Source organism: Tachypleus tridentatus, chromosome 6 (assembly GCF_004210375.1).
Source record: "Tachypleus tridentatus isolate NWPU-2018 chromosome 6, ASM421037v1, whole genome shotgun sequence".
Classification (NCBI taxonomy): Eukaryota; Metazoa; Arthropoda; class Merostomata; order Xiphosura; family Limulidae; genus Tachypleus; species Tachypleus tridentatus.
Genome location: NC_134830.1, coordinates 41,937,343 through 41,963,602, shown reverse-complemented (window position 1 = coordinate 41,963,602; position 26,260 = coordinate 41,937,343). Strand labels below are relative to the sequence as shown.

General features: G+C 29.6%; 1 protein-coding gene across 1 annotated transcript in view; it reads left to right on the top strand.

The window, feature by feature from the left end:
• The window catches only part of LOC143252327 (unconventional myosin heavy chain 6-like), a 150,685-nt gene that overhangs the window by 72,948 nt on the left and 51,477 nt on the right, over positions 1–26,260 (top strand). The window contains exons 6-17 of the mRNA XM_076504294.1: positions 4,245–4,815; positions 8,981–9,130; positions 10,311–10,403; positions 10,878–10,952; positions 12,174–12,224; positions 12,504–12,743; positions 13,012–13,157; positions 14,750–14,867; positions 15,542–15,697; positions 20,084–20,195; positions 20,758–20,864; positions 24,742–24,926. Of these exons, the coding sequence (XP_076360409.1) occupies positions 4,245–4,815; positions 8,981–9,130; positions 10,311–10,403; positions 10,878–10,952; positions 12,174–12,224; positions 12,504–12,743; positions 13,012–13,157; positions 14,750–14,867; positions 15,542–15,697; positions 20,084–20,195; positions 20,758–20,864; positions 24,742–24,926 (2,004 nt within the window). The remainder of the gene's footprint in view (positions 1–4,244; positions 4,816–8,980; positions 9,131–10,310; positions 10,404–10,877; positions 10,953–12,173; positions 12,225–12,503; positions 12,744–13,011; positions 13,158–14,749; positions 14,868–15,541; positions 15,698–20,083; positions 20,196–20,757; positions 20,865–24,741; positions 24,927–26,260) is intronic.

Below are 26,260 nucleotides of genomic sequence, written 5' to 3'. Positions count from 1 at the left end.
TAGGATTTTTGCCCAAGAATATAGGATTATAAAGTCCTAGAAATGCGGCACATTTCCACTTCTTTATACAAATTTGGTTTGCATCACCTATAGTTGGCTTGATTGATTTCTGCCATTTTGTGCATAATAACTGGAGTCTCTCCAGTTTTGTATGTCATTATACCTAGAAGTTTCCTTCATTTTGCCAAATGAGTTTGTATTTTGCTTGACACATATGGTTTCTCTCAAGTGTATAGATTCTGTATACAGCTTAATGAAAACTTGAAATGGACTACTGAAAAATCAGTTGATACCAACACAAATGAAACTACAAATGACTTTGAGCTTAGGTTATCTTTTTATTCAGTTGGACAGTTGGCACCTGTTTCCATAAAAGCTTTTCCATCTTAAAATTCTGGTATCTGATTACTTGTCCTTGTCTGGTACAGCTTGAGATATTGCCTGACAGGCAAGAACAATTATTTTTCTTTTGATGAAAGAATTTTATTATTCATTTGTAACTGAATATATCTGTTCATGTTATATATTTACCAGTGAGTGTAATACAGTGAACCCTTGTTAATTAGACATGCATCAAGATGATTTTTCACAAATCTTTAAAATAAGAAACCTTATCAATAATCTGCATATTTGTTGCCTCTAAGCAGCTCTTCCATATAAGAAACTTGGATTTACTATGGAACCATTATTCAGTGACCTATATGTGACTCAAGAAGAGTCAAGTAGAAGTTGCTCGTAACAGAAATAAAATAATAATTAATGACCACAAGACACCTGCTCTTGCAGTGTCTACTGGTTTATGACAGTGTTTTGACAATGATCTCTTCAGAGTAGGGATTTACATACAAACTGTGATAGATATTTAGATGTGACCAGAATGATTTGTACAATAACCATGTCAAGTCACAGTGCTTCAAAATGAAGGCCTGACATGGCCAGGTGGTTAAGGCACTCGATATGTAATTCTAGGGTTGCAGCTTCAAATTCTTGTCACACCAAATGTGCTTGCCGTTTCAGCTGTGGGGATGTTATAGTGTGACAGTCAATCTCACAATTTGTTTGGAAAAGAGTAGCCCAAGAGTTGGCAGCTAGTCATCACCACCCACTGCCAATTCTTGGGCTACTATTTTACCAATGAATAATGGTATTGACCGTCACATTATAATGCCCCCATGGCTGAAAGGGCGAGCATGTTTGGTGCAACAGGGATTCAAACCCTCGACCCTCGGATTACAAGTTGAACGCTTTAACACACTTGGTCATGCTGGGCCCGGGGTGAAAGAACCACCTCTGAATGTACAGTACATCATTGGCTCCAAATGTTTTGTAATGAAGATGTGTATCTTGAAGATAAGAAGGGCAGAGAACTTCATTCTGCTGTTGAAAATGAAAACTGAGAAAATTAGTGGAAAGAAACCTGTGCCAAACTGTTTGAGAAATGGCACAAAGACTGAGTATTGTAATTTCTACAAGTTTGGACCCTCTTGAGCAAATTGGAAAAGAGAAAAAGCTTTAAAAGTGGGTTTCACATGAACTCTGTGAAAATCAGAAAATTGCAATTTTGAACTGTGCTCTGTGCTGATTTTGTGCAACAGAAATGACAATTTCTTGATCGAATTGTCACTCTGATGAAAAATGGACCCTTTACAACAGAAAACAATCTGCACAATGGGTCAACTGTAATGAGGTCCAAAACACTTCCCAAAGCCAAAGATGCACCAACAGAAGATTATCCATTACAGCTTGCTCAACCAGGGTCAGAATATGACTGCAGAGGTTTACTGTCAAGAACTGGAATAAATTCATAGAAAGTTGTATGGAAAATGCCAGCATTAGTCAATTGAAGAGAACCAATCTTGCTTCATGATAATGCTCAGCCACATGTTGCTCAAATAACACTCCAGAAGATCAACAAATTTGGCTATGAAGCATTGCCTCATCCTTCTTACTTTTCAAACCTGTTAGCCAATTTTTTAAGCATTTGGACAACTTTTTACAGGACAAAAGATTCAACAACAGAGTAGCAACAGAGAATGGCTTTAAAGAATTTTTGTGTCCTGAGACTTCAGAGTTTTATTGTCATGGCATAAATAATCTTGTTTCTCAGTGGCAAAAGTATATAGATTCATAGTTTCATATTTTGATTAATACAGTTGCTTTTGAATTTCTTTATTTCTTATTACAGTTACAATTTTAAATCTGCCATTATTTTTCAAATAACTTAATACAAGTTTTGATAGTATCAGTAATAATTCCAGTGTAAAAAGAAATATTCCCATCAACAAGTCAACTATAACTGAAATTCTTTACATCAAAAGGAAAGTGAATAGATATTCCAAAAGGTTCATCAGGTTGACAAACAAGGGAAAACATTCAAAGCCTGAAAACATGGACAAAACTTTGTATCTTTAGAATTTAGATGTATGATTTTACATCAAGAAATGCATGTGTTAATGATGAAATGCTTATTTAAGAAAGCTAATAAACTTGGACAACAACTTGGTTTGAAAGAGTTTTGATACTTCAGAGTATAATTTGGAAGAAACAGGATAAAGTTGGAAGAGGAAGTAACAAGTGCTGATCAAAATCAAGTCAGTGGGTAGTTATGATGCTATGTCAGCCAACTAATGGTTAATTATTGTCTCAGTATGTTCAAGTGGGCAAAAATGTATATGGTGAAGACATGATTTCTATTGAATTTCTTCAAGAGTCTGGGGATAGTGAATCTGATATAAAAAGTGACCTATCATTCAATTAAGTCAATCTGAATAAAGCACGATGTAGTTTTAAAGATGCTATCACATGGTTCAAACAAAACAGTGATTACATCTTTGTTTGTAAAGTGATTTGTTATCTGTTTGTCCAGTGCTCTGAATTTGTATTCTGTAAGCAAGCCATTGATTTGAAAAGAAATGAACTCTTATGTGATGATAAGTAAATGCCCCTTAATTATGCAGTTTGCATAATTATTGATTATATAATATATATATATATAAGTTATATTGTATATAAATTTGCTTTTTGTTTACCAGTTGTGTACCTCATTCTTACTAGTTTGCACTGTAAAAATGACTGATTTGGGTATCTGCATGCCTCAGTATTCCAGACAAATAACTGATAACAAATGTGCTCCAATTAATGATGATTTACTGTAATGTTGTTCTGCTTGATGAAAGTGTCTATAACTACTTACCATTGGGAGTGTATGGACCTCCCTAACACATACACATGTATTCATACTTCTAGTAGCTAGCTCATTAATAGGTACTGTAAGGATAAAGAATTTTTATCCATTAGAAATCACCTAAGAAATAATGTATAACTTTTTTTTTTCTTTTCAAAATATGTTATAATTTGAGATTACGTTGTGAAAAATCTTTTGCTTACTTTATGTGAAAGAAAGACACAGGAGAAATTCTTTTATTGTAAAATGCATGCTGTCAAGTCTGTGTGAATGGTTGTTTTGTTTAAAATTATAGATAAAAACTTTAATTATCATACACTTTCATGTATCAGTTGCACTTCATTTGTGGCATTGCAATAGGAGAATCATTGTTGACAAAATTTTCTTTACTTTGTGTTGTCTTGGTTTGATTATTTAAAGAAGAATTTGGTATCTTCAGTATGTCTTTCAGTGGAAGGCTTGCTGGGAAGAACCCATAATGTTCTTTACCCTCCTCTTTTCCACCTGCATCCAACAAGCACCTCATACTGTCAAAACTGATTGGCTGTTATTACAGTTTGTATACTCACAAGATGTAAAGAACATCTCTCAGATGCTTTTTTTTTATCTAATTCACATCAATTCTTTCATTAGAAAGAGACTGGTGTATTTTCAATTTAGATCTTGGTATGTTAAATGTTAAAATTAATTTTACAGGTTATGTAGATCTATAGAAAAGTTTGATACTGTATGTTAGGAATCTCTTTTATTTTTATTTTATGCTGAGAATAAGATGTTTTAAGTAGTAGAATATATATAATTTTTGTTTGATATTTTATTTGGTGTTCCCCTGATTTTGAGCAACAAATAAAGAGTAAAGATGCAAAATTATTGACTGCTTAATTTAACATAAAAGTTTGACTTAAATTTTAGAAGAAATGCATTTAAATTGAAAGAAATTTTTTAGATGTGTTTTTCAAATTCAAGATATAAGAGAAATATATTAATTATATTTCTTTACACTTTGTACTTCAATCTGCTTTATTTTCTGATTACTGTAAATTTAATTTTTGCAGGTAATGCAAAAAACAGTTCGCAATGACAACTCCAGCAGGTTTGGAAAATTTATTCAAGTATGCTTTGACTTAAATTATCAAATAAAAGGGTGCATAATTCAAGACTACCTTTTAGAACAGTCTCGTATAACATTTCAGTCTCCAGAAGAACGTAATTATCATGTGTTCTATCAGTTTGTTGCTGGGGCACAAAGAAATGCAGAGCTGCGAGAACATTATATGGTTGGTCCTCCTGAATCTTATTCATACCTTAATCAAAGTGGATGTATCAAAATTAGTGGCATTGATGATGCTGCCATGTTTGATGCTTTGCGTTTAGCTATGTCAGTACTTAACCTTCCTCAAGAAATGTGTGATGGAATTTTTAGTGTACTCAGTGCCATATTGTGGCTGGGAAATCTTCAGTTTGCTGATGTAGATGGAGAAAAATGCCAACTAACATTAGCTGATGAAGAAGTGATCATGACTGCTGCAACTTTATTAGGTGTGGAGCCAGAGGGGTTAACTCAAGTTACTCTACAGCGTCAGATCAACGTTCGAGGGAATGTTACCGAAATTCCATTAAAACTTAGTGAGGTTGTTATCTATTTTGCTTTATTTATATAAATAAATATCTTTTCTTTGTATGTTGTTAGAGGTATGACTTTTTTACAGGTTAAGGGAAGGGTTTTAAAATTTATATCTACTTTCATTTGAATGCATTATATTAATTGAAAGTTCATTTCTTTATTGCCAAAACTTTAGCCTTAAATGTAATGTTACTATCTGACAAAGTAAGGAAATAAAAACAAGCAAAGTAACAAAATAGTTTCAGGTCCATAAAGATTGCTACTTCACAGTCTGTAAAAAATAACAACTAAATAAAACTAAATTAGTCAAGCTAATACATATCATTAGGCAAATTGTAAGACAGAAATAATTTTCTGAAATAAAATGTTTAGTACTTTAGCTTTTAAAGCTTAAAAGGTAATTACTAACTGCCTTAAAATATTCTCCCATTCAAGTGATTCATTCATTGTAAGTATTTCCTAATACAAACAATTTTGAATACTTGTTCCTAGTAACCTTTAGTGTTTTTTTTAACCTTAAAAGAAACAATTTCTTAGATTTATACCTTTGTGTTAAACCTAAATTACTTGATATAAATTATGTTTGTTTTACCTCAGCTAAAAACATTTAACAAAAGCTTTAAATTGTTATTACTTTAAACCACTCCTTCAAAACTTGCCACAGAATTGGCCTTTAATAATGTTTTCATATTTTAAATTTCATATTTCATATTTTAAATTTGAATATATTCCTGTGAAAGTTGGTGAGTTGGACAAATAAATTTCAGATAGGCTTTAATTATGATGAATACAAAGTAATGTATATAATTTTGGTGGGAATAAACTAAGCAATGTTATGCAAAAAAAGGATATTGGTGTAATAGTTGAAGAGTATTGTAAGCTATCCAAACAGTGTGCTGTTACTAGTAGTAGGACAAGTAAGATTTTAGGTTTTATCTATAGAGGTATTAAATACAAGCCTAAAGATGTCACTGGTAATGGTCACTGGTTATGCCACATTTGAAATGATGTGTTTAGTTATGGGCTCTTTATCTTAGAAAATTCACTGAATTGTTGAAAAGGATTCAGAAGGTGGTTACTAAGATGAAAAGACTGTTATTATAAGGAGAGGTTAAGCACTTTGAAATGCTCTCTTAATCTGATTGAGATGTTTAAGGTTGTTAAAGGAATTGCTAACGTTGATGCATCATTTTTTTTTGCATACTTCATAATGAGAATGGGAAGACAGGGATACAATTATTACACTTTAGCAAGGAAAGAGTAACTTTCAGTTAATACAGTTTTAATTACAATGGTTTTATTGTGTTGAAATTTGTACATTTTTTACAGTAATTCCTGTGCACTGAATCTAAAAATTATATACATTTTTGTCCATCACGGTTATATTTTTTTTTACAAAACATCATATTTACGTTTACGCAACGTTTAGTTTTGAGACTAGAAGATGTAGGTTTCACTAAAAATATCAGGATGAATGAAGATGCATATTTCTTTAACATCAATGTTTTTTTTAATTTTATTCAGTTTCTTTGTATTTTTATTCACAAACACAATAATATAAAATATTACTTGTGATAGACAAAATAGTAATTTGATCCAAGTAAGTTTTTTTCTTCCCTATTCATAAAAAAGTCCTTATGTGATAGAAAAACATGAATATTATTTTCAAAGTCTGTGTAACTGAATTATGTATTTTTAAAACCAAAAAAACTTTTATGAAGTTTAAATTTGCAGGTCTGCATTATCTAATATGATGGTTAGTTGTTTTGGAATGGGTTACCTTCAGATGTAGTGGATGCCAAAAAATTAACAAAGTTTAAGGGAAGGTTTTGGAAATGAATTATAAGTGCTAACTTTATTCTAAATGTAAGTAGATGGTATGTGGGTGGACAAAGAGATCCCTTGTTGTCTTTACATTTTAGGTTATATAAATATGTGTAGTAACTGATCAACATCAAAGGTTACAAAACAGATTGAGGAACCTCACTAATAATTTTATGCCCAACAAAAAATGTCCATAAGGCAACAGTTTTCTGCCAAGTGTCTATTTTTTTAACAGTTTCAAAACTTTCATAAACACAGTACCTTTCAAAACCACTATATCAAAGACTTTCTCAAAGGTAATATGAATAATATTAAACAGTATGCCACATAAAAAATTCGTTACCAAAATCTCTAATAAAGTGGTAAGACAGAAAAGCCTGTTTTGAAAACCATGCTGATTATAATTCCATAAAGTGTTTTTAGTGTGTTTCTATGTTATTTCATAAAAGAAGTGTATGAAAGTTAAACAAATGGAGAAACAATTTCTTTAATATTAATGATAGTCTGTTAAGTATAGTCAGGATTTGTTATAAATGGTACATGTGAGCTTGATTACATTGCTAGTGCTACAGATGCAATTGTGAAAAACATTTGCAGTTGTATGAAGCAGCATTTTTAGGTAATTAATTTTACCATTATTCTTTCATTTACATGTATATATTTGTACATTTTGATTTATGAACAAAGATATCTTTGTAGGTTTGACTGATCTGCAAATATTGTTTTAACTTCTGATGCTTATGTTCTCTGTTTCTTTAATAATTAGAGTGCTCTCTCTATCAACGTAACTTAAATTCACAGTCTGACAAACAACTTGTTGTAAAACAGATTATATATGAGGATTTTCACTTCTAAGCTGTGTTTGATTTCACCTTTGTTTTTAAGCTTTCTTCTCTTTGAATATGGTGATTACATGTGGTGAGGCTTATTAGGACATACAAGACTAAAAGTTTTCTGTTAATGATGTATCAAGTGCTTTAAAAGCATGACTAGTGATTAAGTGCTTTAATTACATTTGGGTCTCTCTTCCTTTGGATAAGTACATGCATACATTTTAATACATTAGAAGCCCTTCATGTGATGTAATTTGTCAGGCTATAGTGACACAGGAGATGTAATATCTTTGAGCCAAATAAGATTCTGCTTGCCATACTTAGAGATCACTTTACACTTTAAGCAACTCCTAGCATTTGCAACTTACATTTATATTGACTTACTTGTATTTCTCTAAATATCATATCTATTTTGGCATTAGTGTAATGGTTTTTCAGTATAACATAATAATATTTCCAACACTATAATTATAGTAATTTTAATTAATCCAAGTTTCATCCAAATTAGTATTAAATTTCCATTTGTCGTTCGAAAACAGGAACTTGAAATTTTGTTTTTTTTAATGTCCTGTATTGAGATCTGAATTGAGAAAAACTGATAAATAAACATATTATGCATATTTTGTATTTGAAAATGATGTGTAATTATTTTGTTTATACTTGATAGAGATATACAAGGATCTTTTCGTTATAGTATTTTTATCAAATACATGCTGACAAATGTTTTGATTGATTTTCCTTTGTCATTCGTATGGGTTGTATTGGTTTTTTAGTAGTTTTAGAGTTTATTTAATAGCTTAGATAATACAATACTATCTTAAACATTTTATCACAGAGAAACTAGAAAACTTTGTTGCAACATGTAAGGATAGGTTTTTAGTTACTCTATTCAACTTGAAAATAATATTTTATCATAAACACTGTGACTCAATTTTTTTGGCCAACTACATTTCATCAAACAGCCTGGCATGGCCAGGTGGTTAAGGCATTTGACTTGTAATTCAAAGGATGAGGGTTCGAATCCCTGTCACACCAAACATGCTCACCCTTTCAGCCATGGGGGCATTATAATATGACAGTAAATCCCACTATTTGTTGGTAAAAGAGTAGCCCAAGAGTTGGTGGTGGGTAGTGATGACTAGCTGCCTTCCCTCTAGTCTTGCACTGCTAAATTAGGGACGGCTAGCGCAGATAGCCTTCATGTAGCTTTGCACAAATTTCAAAACAAACCAAACTTCGTGAAACAAGTTGTGGTGTATCATGTATGACCTTTCTAATCATCTGGTTACCTCTTAAAAGATAAATATAAAATTAAGAACGGATGAAAACCTTCATATTATAAAATTTAATGAAACTTTAAATTTAAACTTCAACTGAAGTGGGTAATTTTACATATATGAAATGTATAAAATATTTAAGCATTACAACTGTAAAGTCCAATCAAATGCACCTTTAGAAGTAATTATTCATCTAGCTTTCATCCATATTTTTAATGTTACTGGTTTATTATTTTAGGCTCAAGATAATAGACATGCTATGGCCAAAGCTTTGTATTCTCGGACATTTGCTTGGATTGTGAACTTTATCAATACTTGTACTAATCCAGGTCAAGACAGCAAAAGATTTTTAGGCGTTTTAGACATCTTTGGTTTTGAGAATTTCACTGTAAGTGTTTCTTTTGTGTTTGTTCTAATTTTATATAAATATTTTCATAGTTTCCAAGTGATTTACTTAGAAATATTAAATTCAGTTAAACCCTTTCATTTGATGTATGCAACTAAAATATATCACTGTAGTTGTGAATTTATTTATAAATGTTGATTAAACTTACATTAATTGAATATTTTAATTGCATAAGTATTTATACTGTGGAAAGAATCTTCACCACACTCATTAAGTAAGTTTGACACTTATTTCATGGTGTTTTTTATGTCTTTATGGTGAATACACCTTATTTAATATTTGTTTTTATTTTAAATCAGTATTCTAATACTAAAGGAAAACAATGATTTGTTAATTGAAAATTTCATATGCCATTTCTCATTAAAATGTTAAAAGCAATGTACTAACTGTCATGATACATAATCAGAATAAAATTATTTCCAAGAAAGAATGAAACTTTGTATCAATAGTTTTTTTACAGTTTGAGGAAGATACATTAGTCTCATTTAAACTTGACTTCACTTGAGAAATCATGCAACACTTACATATGCTAACCCAAAATTGTCTTTCTGGTTTACTAATGATATTTATGTTTAAGGATTCCATTAGAACAGTACATTCCAGTGCATGTAGTTATAAAAACGATATTATTTTGCAAATTCTGATTGTAAATTTGTATTTTGTTTTAGTTGACAACCACTTACTACTGATATATCTAATTTTTTGTTTCTATCAGTAAGACCTACACAAAATTTTAAATCATGCAGTTTCTGAAAGTACTAATTTCTGTTAAATTTTATACAAAAGCATAACTATCTACAAGTAATTAATACTGATAAATTAAAATTGTATATAAATAAAAGCTGTCAAATCAGAGGTACAGGAGGCAAACTAAATATGAGGAGGCTCATGGTTCATTTGATGGAGTGTGGTCCCCTTCCTGCTTCCTACATCACTGTAAATAATTTAGAATTTTTGATAAGTGTAAATGAAAAATAAAGTATTGGATTCTAGGATGTATATAGTAACAACATGAAAAGCAAGCCATATAACTTTAAGGACAGGTATAAAAATATGTAGGATAACCTTTTTTCTTTTCTTTCTTATACTGTTTAACAACTGTGATATTGAAAAAAATGTTTTCTTGCTATCTCAAAACTTTATTATTATAAAATGTTTCTAGGTAAACAGCTTTGAACAACTATGTATCAACTTCACTAATGAAAAACTACATAAGTTCTTCAACCATTACGTGTTTGCCCTGGAACAAGAAACGGTAACTTTTTTTTTTGTTTATTATAATGTGATTATTTTTACAATTGAAAACAGTTTACATTTTAAAAACATAAAAATATTCTATCAAAGGAATTTAGTTTTTAAGTCCAGAAGCAATATTTCTTGAGTGTTAAACTGATAGTGTTTATTGAATACATTTTAAATTCATTAACAAATAGTGTGCAGGAATATTTTACTGTATATATGCATATGACCTATTTATAGACTTTAAGGTAATGTAGCAAGTTTATGATATTGAAAAATATTCTGTTTTATATCATTTAGTTCATGTTCTTTATCCTGTTGCTAAGAAAAGTGAATTACCAAAAGAATTATTCATCAAGCTATTCATTGCTGGAGAAACTAAATACAAACTTCATACTATTTTCATTTGAAGTATACTTAACTTGTTAGTAACTGTATTCTAAAATACTTGATAGTTAATACTGATGTATTGGTAATGGTATTTTTACAGTACAGACAAGAAGAAATTTTCTTCTCTCACATTACTTTTACAGACAATTCTGCTTGTCTTGAACTATTAGAAAAGGTGAGTGAGAGCTTATGCATATAAACACAAAATAAATTCATATCAGGATAACATTTCTTTGTACTTGGTTAAATAAAGAGATTTGTCTTGTTTGATTTGATTTCCATACTTAACATGAAAATGGACAGTACAATCTACTACTCAGATATAAATAAGTTGGTAAGTAATTTATAGATTTACTATACATATAACCTATTTGTATATTTCCTTTTCAATGACTGGTTGCAAGTTTGTGTTTGAACTTTAGCAAAATTAATTTTACTTTTTAAAGCTCAGTTTGTTCTTTTTAAATCTTTAATTTTGAGGAAGTCATTTGAAGATTACAATTTAAAAATTCCAGATATCTTTGGTATGCATTACACCATTAGTATTTTTTTCATTGTAAACCAGTCCTCTCAAATTAATATAAATACTTTTACTTAAACAGAAATAATATTGCAAACAATAAATATTTCATAGTATTGCTCTAAGAAGACTTCAGAATGTCTGAAATTATATAAGTTGTATAATACAGTTGGTTTGTTGCCAATGCATCTGAAATATAATCTGATTACAGAACAACAACCTCAGTATAATAAATAAGAAATTCTTTTCTGCTACTATTGATTGTTGACATAGTATATACATTTTTGTAAAAGGTGTTTGTGCTCAGACTCTTTGAATTTTGTCAGATACTGAACTAAAACCTTTTGTTACATGGTACTTTAGCCTAAATTAAGTTTTATAATTAACATATGCACAGGTTCATATGTATATATAAATTACTGTTGTTACTAAAATGGAAGTTTAGAAATAGAATGGATTTGATATACTTGTGTCAAGAATGTAGTGTCAGTAAGTTAACAAGGGAAAACAATTAAAATTAAATACAAATAAATTGCTATAAAATAGTTAAATTTGATTACATGTAATGAAACTTTCCAAATGTCAATATATTTTATATTAGTCTATTACTTTTAAATGTTTTTCTTATCACATTTATAACTTAAAGGTTTCTGAAACATTTTTAAATTTTTCAAAGAGGACGAAGAAAATGACCCAAGAAAAAGAAGAAAACTGTTAAAAAATATAGTAATTTTGTTAATATTTTCAAGAACAATTATAGACTGATAATATTTCCCACATGTATTTTGTTATAATATTCTTTGAGTTATGCTTATAATAATAAATAAAGATGGAGGCAATCAGTTTAGTACCTTCCATTCAATTTTTCTCTTTTAGCCACCAAAATGTATATTAAGACTTTTAACAGAAGAGTGCACAGTACCAAAGGTGAGTTTTGTTCCTGTTTTAAATTAGCAGTTTTATTCAAAATGAGAGGTTACATGTAATTCATACTTTTTGTTTTCTAACTTGTTTGTACAAGCTGAGTAAATACGTAGGAATTCTACAGATCTTAGTTTCAAACAATTCACTGCTTGATTCATGTCATCTGATAATTTGTTAAAGATAAGACAAAGTATGTATAAATCTATGTGGGTGTGTAACTTTATAATATAAAGTAACATTTTTTTCTGAAAATGCAATATTTTTATTTTATTCGTGAAATAGGGAACTGACTGTAGTTATGTTAACAAACTTCACCAAGAATTTGAAAGTCATCTTAATTACATTCGTGGTGAAGATCGTCGACGTTGGGACCTAGAGTTTGGTATCAAACATTATGCTGGAGATGTTATATACAAAGTTGATGGTTTCTTGGAGAAAAATAAAGACGTCCAACAGGATCAGTTTTTTGAACTAATGCAAAAGTCTTCCAGTGTTTTTGTTCAAGACTTAACAAAATTTCGGGTTTGTGATTTTATGCATCATTTATATATGTATGTATATGTGTATATATTGTGTTTAGAATATAGGTAATAGCTTTTGCTAAAATAACAAGTTTTTTGGTGTATGTTTATGTAATAAAATTTGTGTATTTTTTGTGTTCATAGCACTGTTTTCAAAAATACAAAATTAAATATTTCTGAACCACATGGTCTAATTTTTAGTTTAATCACTCAAAAGTTTAGTCTGTGTTCTTGAATACTGTATATTTCTCTTTTTTATTGTATGGCAGGATTTACTGGGGGTTACCATAGCTCCTTTAGGCAGTGGAGCAAGTACTATTTCTCGCACGTTGACCAAAGGTCGTCCAACAGTTGCTGATGCTTTTAGATATCAGTTGACTGCTCTAGTAGATCTTTTGCATTCAACTAACCCTTGGTAACTAATATTTATACAGTCTTATAAAGCAGTTTTGTGGATCTTATAACACGATTTACTTAACCAATATTGATGCTTTACTTGTTCATCCTAATAGCATTGCTTATGTTTTCAGAAACATACACACTGTGCGCACAAAGAACAAACTATTATTTCAAATCAAAGTTATGATGATTGATTATTTTACATTGATTACATTACTATTGTCCATTTTACTTTTAAAAATGAGTGAATTATAAAGGTACATTTTGTTTTCTAATAGAAAATGTTAGTTTTCATATTCTAGTTTCTTTCTCAGAATATTGTGTTAATATGATGAAATTCAAGTTTGTATATTCTGTTTTTTTATGTTGAAGAAAATTATATATCACTAGTACAATAAGTGTCTGCAGTTTCAGTGTAATTATTAAGGTTAATGAAGTATAACTTGATATGGTGAAGCAGGGTATAGTTGCTGGTAAAAGATGATAAATTTTAGTAGTTCTGTTTTATATTTATACATTCCTTTAGGATATTATGGTCTTTAGGTTTATAATTCCATTACTCAGATAAATTTAATACAGAAAACTATTAAAATACTTGAAAAATAAATTCACTTGTTTTACGGTGTAACTTCATGAATGTTCACTCCTTTATTCTCAAATGTAAGTAGAAATCAAATTTGCTAATTAATTTCAATGTGCAATTTTTACTACTTTCAAAAAAAGAAAGTTTTTAGTATTATTGTGATGTGCAGTGAGTACAAACAAAAGTGAAAAAATTAGATGAAATGCTACAAGTAAAGACTGCTTGGTACTTCATATGCATAGTACCATAGAATATTTATTCTCCCCAGTAGATCTCTAAACATATGATGTTTTATTGGACTAATTAAATATTATGTATGCTTACTTTATTCTTCGTAATACTGTTGTTAACTTTAAGCAATCAGTGCATGAGGTAATCAAACTGAACGAGAAAGTCTGTAAGATCAGCTGTAATAAATTAATGTTATTATGATTAATGAAAACTGCCTTCATGAAATAACATTGCTTTATTTTCTAGTAAAATGGTAGAATGGTCATGGAGTATGGATATTCTATTATGTAAAATCAATCTTAAAGAATAATGTCACTGTTATTTAAAAAAAAGAGTTGATCTTTATATATCTGTGAAGATATATAGAGATAACAAGCATCATTTATGTTTACTCAGGTCTGTTCAGTACGTGCATATATCATGAGAGGGATAGGGATACTTTTAAGAGTTAAAATTGGTTTTTAAAATATAATCACTTTTAAATTTGAAGCAAGTAAATGTTTTTGTAAACTGTGCATTTAGCACCCAGTTGGTTTAGAGAGCAAAACTAACATATTTACAGAAATATCCAAGGCTGCTTCAAGTAACATAATAAAATTAAGTTTCTAATTAATCATAGTATAGACTCAATAACATAAAATAATCAATAAATAATGCAGCTTATCAAAAAAAAATCGTTAGTTGATTGCAGCCTAAATGTCACTTGGAATTCAGTTTTAATATAAATTAAGAAGTTTGCAGTTAAACCCATAGATGCTTTAGTATTAGTGTATATAAATATATTTCTGTTATAGGTATGTACGCTGCATAAAACCTAATACCAAAAAATTACCAAACAATTATGATACAGAACAAGTATTGTTGCAGCTTCGATACTTGGGAATGTTGGATATTATTCGGATCCGGAAAGAGGTAATCTGAGTTTTGTGGCATTCAGGTTTACTCTCATGTCTTTTATAGTTGTTTTAAGAAAAAACTGTAATTGTAGTATTGTTTTTTTTTCTTCTGGATATATACATTTGCTACTTTGTTTTACTATGTTTCAGTTCTAATTGGTTTGTAACTTGTAAATAAATGAAATGCTATAAGGAACAAAAATTGTACAACAATAGAAGAGCAAACATTTTACATTTTTGCCCCATTGAATTATGACACTCCTATCATACATTTTTTGAAGAAAATTGTTTTAGAGCAAACATTTTACATTTTTGCCCCATTGAGTTATGACACTCCTATCATACATTTTTTGAAGAAAGTTGTTTTTAGAAATATATTCATCTAGTATTTCATTGTCTTAAACCTTTTTAATTATGAAAATATTATTTTAATTGTATCTAAAAATAAAATAGAACTGAACTTAGAATGTATGTTTAAAATGTTATTGGCATCATACATATTTTTAAGTAACAGTTTATGGGCTTTCTTTCAATATTTTTAGAACTTTTAAGGCCTTTTATTTTGTGTTCCAACTTGTGGATGTAAGCACATGTTTGGATTTTATAAATATAAAATAATAATACTTTTGTGTGTGTTGCACTGTAATTGAAAAATAAGTTTTGTGTTTCATAATTGATTTTGTATCAAAGGGCTTCCCAATCCACCTACCTTTTGTGGAATTTCTTCAGAAGTATCGATGCTTGGTTCGGAATTTAGATAAGTCACTAGAAGATCATAAAGCAATTGAGATCATCCTAAAGTCTCTTAGTGTAGATGCAACAGAATGGCAAATTGGGAAAACAAAGGTATTTGTTAATTTTCTCAAGAATTTTATAAGTTTGTTTTTAACATAGTAAACTCTTCATGTTTCTATCTTCAAGTCTCCCAGTGGCACAGATGTTTGTCTGCGGACTCACACCACTAAAAACTGGGTTTTGATACCCGTGGTGGAAAAGCACAAAAAGCCCTTTGTGTTTAATAACAAACAACATCTGTCTTCAAAAATTTTCAATTTCTGTATATTGTAATTAGAGCATTTTTGTCATGAAATAATATACATAGATACAAGTATATTAACATAAATGTTTGACTGTTCATTAAAGACTTAGGACACCATATAAATGTTTTAATAATTGTTCTTATAATAGGCTTTATGAGTTATCCCTGTAGGTTTCTGATTTTTATTGTGGCATGTGTCATAATTCAGTAGTAAAATATAAATAAAACCTTTTCTAAATTGTTTATTTAGTGCTTGACTGTGTTCATAAAATTGTTAAACAGAAAAGATATATATTTCTTTATTCAACTGCTAATAAGTTTTACAAACAGTTAAAAGATAATTTAAATTTTTAATATTTTTGCTCTAACAAGGTAAAACAAACACATTGGTATAAAATGATGTCAGTCATTCCTCAATTCTTGTTTTTAATTTCTTTTATAGAAATCAGATATCTGCTGATTTCTCATGTGCAAATGCCTGATCATTCAACCTACACTTGTAAATGTTCTGGTAGAAGTGAATGTTTATCTTCACATTTTCTGGCATTACAATTTCATATGGACAGCAGTGACAGCCTGAGAGCAATGATGCACATCTAAAACCAAGTATTGAAAATGTTGTGGGGTATTCTCGGCCACTTGTGATTCTGAAAGAATTATTTTTATGGCATCTTTAGTGTCTGAATTTACTTGACAGGACGTGAAGGGACTCTCAAGAGTTTTTTCCATCATGTGATGGAAAGAGATCTTGTGAACAGACAAGTTATCCTATTTAGTCAAATGTACTTCTTGTGATGTAATTGGACACATCATCAGCTATTAGGATGAAGACAGGGCCAACTGCACCAGCACAAATGCTGTAGGATATGGTTCTTATAATGTGTGGTTTTTCACAGGATGTAGAGAGATGCAGTGTTTGAAATTAATGATGGACATCTAGTAAAACATCAATGAGATCTTGTGTTCAGCAAATGAAATGGTAGTTTCTTGTCTTTGCTAGTTGTGTCATTAAAAGTCAAAATCAACAGAAAAAGTTAGGGACAGAAAAGCAAATTAATTTACCAAAAGTGCTTAAGTTATTAAACTTTTTTTCTGAGCCTATCTTTTCACAATTGATATTTCAGACATGAATAGGTTTGGTTTGAATTTCGCGCAAAACTACAGGAGGGCTATTTCCACAAGCCATCACTAATTTAACAGTGAAAGACTAGAGGGAAGATAGCTTGTCATCACCACCCACCACCAACTCTTCAGCTACTATTTTACCAACAAATATAGTGGGATTTACTAAAATATTATTATGCCCCCATGGCTGAAAGGATAAGCATTTTTGGTGAGACAGGGGTTTGAATTGATAATCCTCAGATTGCAAGTTGAGTGCCCTAACTACATGGTCATCCTGGGCCCTGCATGATTAGGAGTATTTAGACTAGCTATAACAAAGCTAGCTGCGAGTACAACATTCAACACAAACATATACCTAAAATTTGATAGCATAGTGGTGAATATTGTTGGTGAAGTCTGTAACTGTAAACTATTCAAATGATATAATTTTTTTATTAAAGGTATTTTTAAATTTCATGTATTAAAATAAAACACAAAACATAAGACCTTCTTATCTGTATAAAACCAATTACAACTATTAGATGTAAATTATTTTTGACTGAAGGTATTGATCTTGAAACACAGTATCATACTATGACATTCAATAACAGTAATAGTGACACCATGTTAAATGGTAAGGTCACTGGTCACCAGTAAATCATTGTCATTCTTTATATAATTTATAGAGCTATGTTTATTGCTTCAATCATTAAAATTTCAAAAGCTTTATAATATAAAGAATTATATATACACTAAATGCTTTTATGATTTTTGTCTTTCATTCAGAAACTAGGTACTATTTCATCAACTTTTACCAGGGTTTATATAATTTGGTTTAATATACTTGTATGAAGAGAAAGTATATTTGGGATGGTTTTATAGACTCTTGTGATCAAGAAAGGGTTAACAATATGAAATAAGAAATATAATGTTACTGCAAATTAATAATTTATGCTAGCTAAGTAGTTGTTCCTGCTAAAGACTGGTTTTTATAAGTTTTTTTTTTTTGTGTGGTTTATTAATTGCATCATACAAACCAGTTATTATAAAGGCTTACATCTCATTTGTATTGCTTGGTTATATAATCAAGAATAAGGAGACCAGTCTCCCAGCAAAGAATTAAAAGAATGAGTTATTCAGATGTCATGTCTAGTTTTGAGACATTTAGATTTTCAGTTACTGAAAACAAATCCACCATAATGAATATGTTGACCTGTATATCATATTAAATACAGTCTTACTTCTGACATCTTAACATAAGTTCCTTCACTACTGTAACATAAGTTCTTTCACTACTGTAATTTGTATATTGCTTTTAATTTTCTATTTCTTGCCTATTTCTTTCTATTCATCTCATGTAAGTATACAGGCATCTTTGTGCTTAACAATAAACAAAACAAAACCTGTTGATCTTATTTTAAAATATGTTTTGTTATTTATACTTTTTGTACATTTTATTAAACAATACCCTTGTTTTTTTTTCTGTTCATTCAAACATATTCTCAACATCTGATGATTTAACACTGCAGCTTTAGAAGTTGTTGCACGTCCTTTACCTTCAGAGCAGCATGCCATCTCCCAACATCATCTAGAAAAAAAAACACCTAATATGCAAACACTGTCCACAGAACCATTTACAAAGTATAAAACTGATTAATTGTAATATAGTATGAAGATAGACAAGCAAGATACTATTAAGACCATATAGTGGCAATTATGCCAACATTGCTGTCCTAACCAAACAATGTATTATGTTGTTGGTGCCAAGAAAGTTGAAAAGAATTTAACAAAATAGCATATGAAGTCTAATACTCACATAAGTTTGCCTATTGTTCACTGTATAGCAGAAACTAGAAAATGAAATGAGCCATGAGATATGGAAAAAAGCCTACGAACAATGGAGCCTGACACTTATACAGTATGTACAATTCCCATGCAAGCTAGATCAGCAAATCTTCAAATTTGATTACAAATAAATGATAAATTTTATATTTTTAAGACAGTTGTCTTTTTTAGCATGTTGATAGTGTGGCCTTCACTTTTGCCAGTAACTTTTAATATAACTGTCAAGCATATGCCAGTGGCCAAAAAAGCTGGTTTCTATCCTTGAAGTTGATATATCTAACCAATACTTATTCTTATCCAAACCATACATCCACCATTGTTATATTTATCATGATCTTATGTGAAAATAAAGTTGGATTTAGTTTCAAATTTTTATAGGTAAATATACGCATGTTATTTGTCTGTTCAGTGATGTGCTGTTTTTTTTGTAGAAATACAACTGTTACACATGCTGCTGAGCTGTTTCATATTTTGTTGTAAGTGAAATGCACTGCAGTGTTTAAATGATGTAAAAACCTACCTGGTGAAACCTTTCTAATCATCTGTACAATGACATATTAGTCAGTTGAATTTATAACCATCTGACCTAGTGTTAGAGTATAGAACACTTAAGTACACTTATATGCAATCCAGAATCAGTATATAGCAAACATTTGAATGTTGTTGATAACAATTTTCATTGTTCAGGCTTGCTTGTGGTTTGGAAATGGTTCTATAATCTATTAATGGCACTCATAGCCTATTCTCAATAGCTTGCTGTGATTTACTGACTATTATTCAACAATGGCTTTCCATGAGAGTGAAAAATTCCAATGTCTCTTTTAAGGTATGTCCACAGTTCTAATGAATATGGAGAATTGTAAACCCTGTATTTCTCATAAAAACAAAATCTGAGAGGAAAGAATGTATGAAACAACTGTGTATAGCATGAGATGGATGAACAGTCATTTGTATATCAGATGATATGACTCAATATTGAATGCCTCATTTACATAGAATTTAATCAAAGGGAGTGATTCAAATTATTTTAAAACAATGACAATGACTTGTTATAACTTTGATACTCTTTGATTTGTGCATATATGTGAATTTTGGTGCAGCATCTTACAAAATGCAATTACTTATAAAACTTTTATAGAAGCATTATTAATAAAACTTTGAAATTTACTATTATTATAAAAAATTAAACCTTTTAAATAATTTTGTAATATGTTTTTGGCATAAAGTACAACTTTAATTTATAGGTTTTTCTGAGAGGCTGTGTTCATGAACCATTAGAAGATAAGAGAAAGGCTCTACTCAAGACAATGGCTATTGTAATACAGAAACATTGGCAAAGATATGTTCATAGAAAAAGTAAAAATATTGTTTTAGTGTTTGTTTTTCTAAATCATTTTGTGATGTATTTTTGTTTATGATTTTATTTTAGTTTAGAATGTATGCAATATATTGAACATTTTAAACATGCCCTTATATTAATTCTGTTATTTAATAGACTGATTGTTTTAATTTTCTTTAAGAAACGTCTTATTTATTAAAACATTTTGTTGCTGAAAATTTTTTAGATTCTGTATTTCAGTAAATTGTTTTGTATTGCAATGTTTTTTATTCACTAGAACCAGTGCCTTAAAATTTGAACTAAAGGCCATCTAATAGAAAGTATGTTTTTATATATATATTTCAGTGCTGCACAAAACATTAATGTTTTTAAATTAAAGTGTGTGGGGCTGTTTATTTTTTTGAACTGTCAAAACTTTTCCTTATGAATTTATTCATTTTTGTCCAGAAAAAGTTTATTGATTCATAATTAAGTTATTAAATTTCAATATTTTTCAAACATTTTTGAATAAAAATGTTTTTATTAATAACTATTTATTATTTAGTTGCTTAAAAGTCACAGAACACTATGTTTTTCCAGTGTTTCTGTACCATCGTCAAGCAGCTGTTACAATTCAACGGTACTTTAGGGGTCACAAGCAACGAATAAGGTTTGTTCGGATGAAACGAGCAGCAATAACTGTACAGGTGTGTGTTTTGAATAGTCAATGTTGGTTAAAGCTAGTTCAAAAATACTTACTTGAGTATTAAAGATTAAGAGCACTTTCATTTATTTCTGTAAAGTTTTTAGGAGTGAACACAAACAAAATAAAATGATTTATTTTGTTTTCAAATTTTTATACAATCTCTAAAAGGAAAACAAATAAAAAAGATATGGAATTTTTATTCCTATAAAAATAAAAAGGTTGTACTTGATAAAGTAGTATGAATATTGTAGTAAAATATAAACTTAAGACCTACAAAAGAAAATAAAGAGGTGTATGAGAGTTATTTGAACATTAGAAGGAAGTTTCAAGTTAAAAATTAGGTGTTGCAGATGTAAAATAAATTTAAAAAAATATATATGAACAGTCAGTTTTTTCTGAACATTTTTTAGATGTTTATTGAAATATAATGATAAAGAATAAACACTTTTACATTTTTGGAATAATTTTTCTTTAAATATGTTGTTATATCTTTGAAAAAGCTATTTTTCATTTTTTAAATTATAAAGTAAACTATGAACAAGCAGGAAATAAAAATATTCCAAGACAGGCAAGACTATAATGTTCACCAGTTTCTTGCACATTTCATTTCTGAAGGGAATACCAACTGGAGAACATTTTTACAAAATTCTACTAGCCAAACGTTTTGAAAATGTTTAACTATTCTACTTGAAAATGTATTCTAAAAATTGATATTTTTGTTGTATCTAATACATAAGAAAATATACAAAATTATGTAGACATATACATGATAAGAGTTGTTTCAAACAGATGTTTATGGCTACCAAAAAGGACTAGTGAAATCAAATCGTAAGAGTATGAGTGCTGTTGGAAAGCTTGAAATCCTTATATAGATTTATAGAACGTTTTATACCAATTTGTTTTTTTTCACCTACACCTTGCATATCAGGTATAGATCACTTTGAAAGTGGGGTAGGCAAAAGCAAGGTCTATATGGGAGTTTTTTTTCACTTTGACACTCAGGAGAATTTTTTGTCATTGAACTTAGTTTAACATTGTAAGATTGATGACATAATGTAAACCATTATCATCAGTGTTTTCATCTGTATCCCTGGTGGAATGTCTGTTATTGAAGACCCCTACTACTAGATACATAGTATCCTCCAATCTTCAGCATCATGTGCTGTATTACTTTTAATGTGGACCTTGATGATTTTTACACTGACAGCTGTTGTAATGCTCGTAGCAGATGCTGTCATATTGTCGAACTGCAATGGCCATCTCAACCTCTGAATCAACATTTGGTATGAAGTTAAAGCCAATGAAAGTGAAATTCTCAGGGTCTGAGAGTTTATTCTCTTAAAAGAAGTACAATTTTAAAGAATTCATACAGCTTCTAAAGGCAGTATTTGTTTTTTTTGTAGTTCCCATAACATTGTAGTTACCAATCATAATTTGAGACTGGTAGAGTTTTGTGCACATTTTATGCATGTATTGTTTACCAACTTGGTGTTTAGACATCAGTTTTCCTGTTCTTTTCTTTTTACTGGTGGCATCTGAAGGCCTCCTACAGAGTACACAATATTTGTTTCTTCTGTAGACACTTGTTTTTTGGTGTATCATTGTCTGTAGGTAACAACATCAACCACTCATTTAAAATCCTGTTCTTAGCTCTGTCTGTGCTAACAAAGAAAGTGAGTGATGACAATTTATTATCCTATTAGAATTGGATTGTTATTATTGAGGAGGGTGCATATTGTCTACTAAGGTAAAAGACACATTCCCACTATTAAAAGTAGAACCTTATGCTGATCAGCTGAGCTTATGACTTCCTCTAGTAACAGAGTGTGGCCAAGTGTTCTCTCTGTCAACCTATGGTTTAGGTTTGGCACTATGTGGTACATCTTACAGACGTAAGTTGTTTTGGCCATTTATGTCTCATATTTCACAGCATCATCCACAACCAAACTTCAAGTGGTTAACACTGAGACTTAGCTTATCAACAGATTAGTTCATGCCTTAGCATGTGCTAAAATTGAACTAAGTTAACATTAATAGTGATAAGTTCTACTTACAATTCATCTCTCAATAGATCTAAAAGTAAGTGCTTATAAATGAACAATATAAGTGGGAAAATAAAGCACAAACTAACTGTACTTAAAACTAAACATTTGTAGTTGGTAACTCTGTGACATATTTAAACTAAACATGACAAATTTTACTTATATCCATAGTTTAACAGTTGGCAGCAGTGTAATTAGATCTATATCTATGCATGTAGTAAATTAATACTTATTAATAGACCTCAAAAAGATCTTTCACAAACACCTGTCGATCATTTTAAAGATTAGATTAAATGAATGATAATTGAATGTAAAAGAGAATAGCATCAGCTGAACAATAGGTTTTACTTCCTCCAGTAACAGTCTTGTTACATCAGTTTGTTAGTGTTACGTTGAGTTGAAGTGGAATTTTCCTTGATTCCAAATCACTGATTTCAGGGAGGAAACTGGATGGTAGCAAAAACCACATATGTACTTGTTTATTATGTGTATTTATTTCTTGTAATATGATAATTTTATCAATTTTATTCATTTCATTATTATTTTCATAAATATATCTTTGATTTCCCAGTTCCTCAGTAGTATGTTTAATGTCTCATAATGCTAAAATCTGGATTTTGATTTCCTCATGGTGGACAGAGTGTAGGTAGTTTATTGTGTAGGTTTGTGCTGAAATAAACAGAAAAAATATTTTTTAATATTAAGTACCCAACATAAAAAAGATGATTTAATACTGTGACTTCCACTACTGTTATACATTGAAAAGCTTGGCAGCAGTTCACCTTTATTCAATAATATCCTTATGAACGTTTCTCTAATAATAGAGCTCAGCAAAGAGATTTAAGTAGCAACTGTCCTTTGACTTTTGAAGTCTCTGCTCTTCTAATTCTAGGCTGCCTTATATATTAATTAATTGATGTATATTGTTTTATACATAATACGTTAAATATTTATAATATAAATGCTAAACTTTTACCAAAGTTTGGTAGGTCTGTGTTAAAGTAATTATTATTCAAGAAAGATAAAACTACAAAGAGTAAGTATATGCATTGCTGGGCCTGATGTTGCCACCTTAAGCCTACCTGTATTTATAATAAAAATGAACTTGGAAACATAAAAGTATGAAATTCAAACTAATCTCTTAAGAATAGCGTAAAGTATCTACTCCAGAGTTAAATGATAGATAAATAAGTAAAATATTTATCCACAACAAACTCAATATTTTTTGTAAATTACCAACCTCAGGCTTAAATACTAATGATACAATAAATCATAACAAACAAATAAATGAATGAATAAAACACAATAGTAACTTACCATTCCTTAATGCACTATAATTTAAGGGCATTTTTGTTAAACTGTATATCATTATTGAGCTTTTAATGTTTTGAGTTATAAAGAAGCCTAGAGAATTACACACACACATATGTATGTATTTTATGGGTTTTGTAAAGCTTTCAAACAACAAGGAGATTGAAATTAATTTTTGGAATTTTTACATACAAGACATTCATGCTTTACTCTGAGGATTTCACCAATAAATTATAATATATATTACAGACACTACTACAATTAAAAACTTATTATGTATTACAATAAATTATGGAAAACAAATCAATATATATTATTTGCAATTTTAATTATTGATAAGAATGATAATCTTTTTGGAAAATAAGTAAATTTGTAACAACTGTAACAAAATGTTGAAATATGTTTTTTGATTTTGAGGCAAAAAGATACCAGAATCTATTTAAATGTATTCTTTAATTTTCAACAAGAATGTTTTTTTATGTTTTATTTTCTAACAGTAAGTATTATGGGATTATACTATTCTAGGCTTTTATACGAGGTATGTTTGCTCGAGAAGTTGCAGCTGCTTTAAGAGAGATGCGTCGAGTGGAAGCAGAGATGAGAAGGAAAGAGCAAGAGGAGGAAGAGGAGCGAATGCTGGAGGAGGAACAGAGAGAGCGTGAAACTGAACAAGAAGAGAATGAGCCACAAGTTGTAGAAGAGTCTCCCAGGTATAGTAAATAATTTCCCTCAAGATTAATGTATTATTGTAATTATTATAAGTTGGAAGAAATTAATAAACTTTTGTTAGAAGATTTTTCACAACTTACAACCCAGCTTTCAATAAACTGTTCTTTAGCATTGCTGTAATATGAATATTTATTGCATTGGAAATACATTTCTATAGCTTTTTATGAATACTTACAACTTGCATTGTTATGTTATACAAAATTATGTTGAATAGTGAAATTGATATTGATTTTCATTTTAAGACACTAAAGTTGTACTGAAATTTTGCATCTTTTATCAAAAAACACTTAGCTTTTCATGCAAAATACATTAGCACTTAGCTTTCATGCAAAATATATAAGCAAAATGGCTCATAATTTTTGTGAGTGCAAAATTGATTACCTGAGTTATCATGTAATTTTCAGTTTTTTAAGAGTAGTTTTGAAAGTATTTCTAAAGCAAATTATACTGCTTAAGAAAATTTTATGAAACAAAAAAGACTTACTTTAGTAGTAAGTTATGTAGGAGGTTAAAGTGCAGCCTTTCAGTAAGATCTAAACAAAACTGATAAATACAAAATAAACAAACAAAAACTAATGAAAAAGGAAAATACATCAAAGCGAAGTACATGGAAAAAGTAAAAGGTTTATCAAAAAATACGTTTAACAAGACAAAAAGCATTAGTAAATAGTTTACAAATTGTGACTATTATGCAGATACATTATGACATGTTCTGTTTTCCATGTTAAAAGAAAGAGTCTGTTGTTATAAAAATGTGATAAAAGACTTTCCATAGACTTATGAGCACATCATCTAATCTTTTAATATAATATGTAAATGGTATAAATAAAAGAATTTAAACATTTTAAGGTATCACTGTTAAAATTAATACTGATAACTTTGGGTTTCTTATGATTAATGGCCCAGCATGGGTAGGGTAAGGCGCTTAAATCATAATCTGAGGGTTGCATGTTTGAATTATCTTCACACCAAATATGCTCACCCTTTCGACTGTAGTTGCATTATAAGTGACGGTCAATTCTGCTATTCGTTGGTAAAAGAGTAGCCCAAGAGTTGGTGGTGGGTGGTGATGGCTAGCTGCCTTCTCTCTAGTCTTTCACTGCTAAATTATGGGAAGGTATCTCAGCTAGCCTTCATGTAGTTTTGTGAGAAATTCAGAAAACAAACAAACTAATTAATGATTCATATCAGCTAGTTTATTTTAATTCTAATTTTTATATGCTTCTATGGAATCCTATGTCAGGTAAAAAGCTTTATAATGAGAAAAGAAATAATTTATAAAGAAAATTCTCTCATGAACCTCACAGTTTATTAT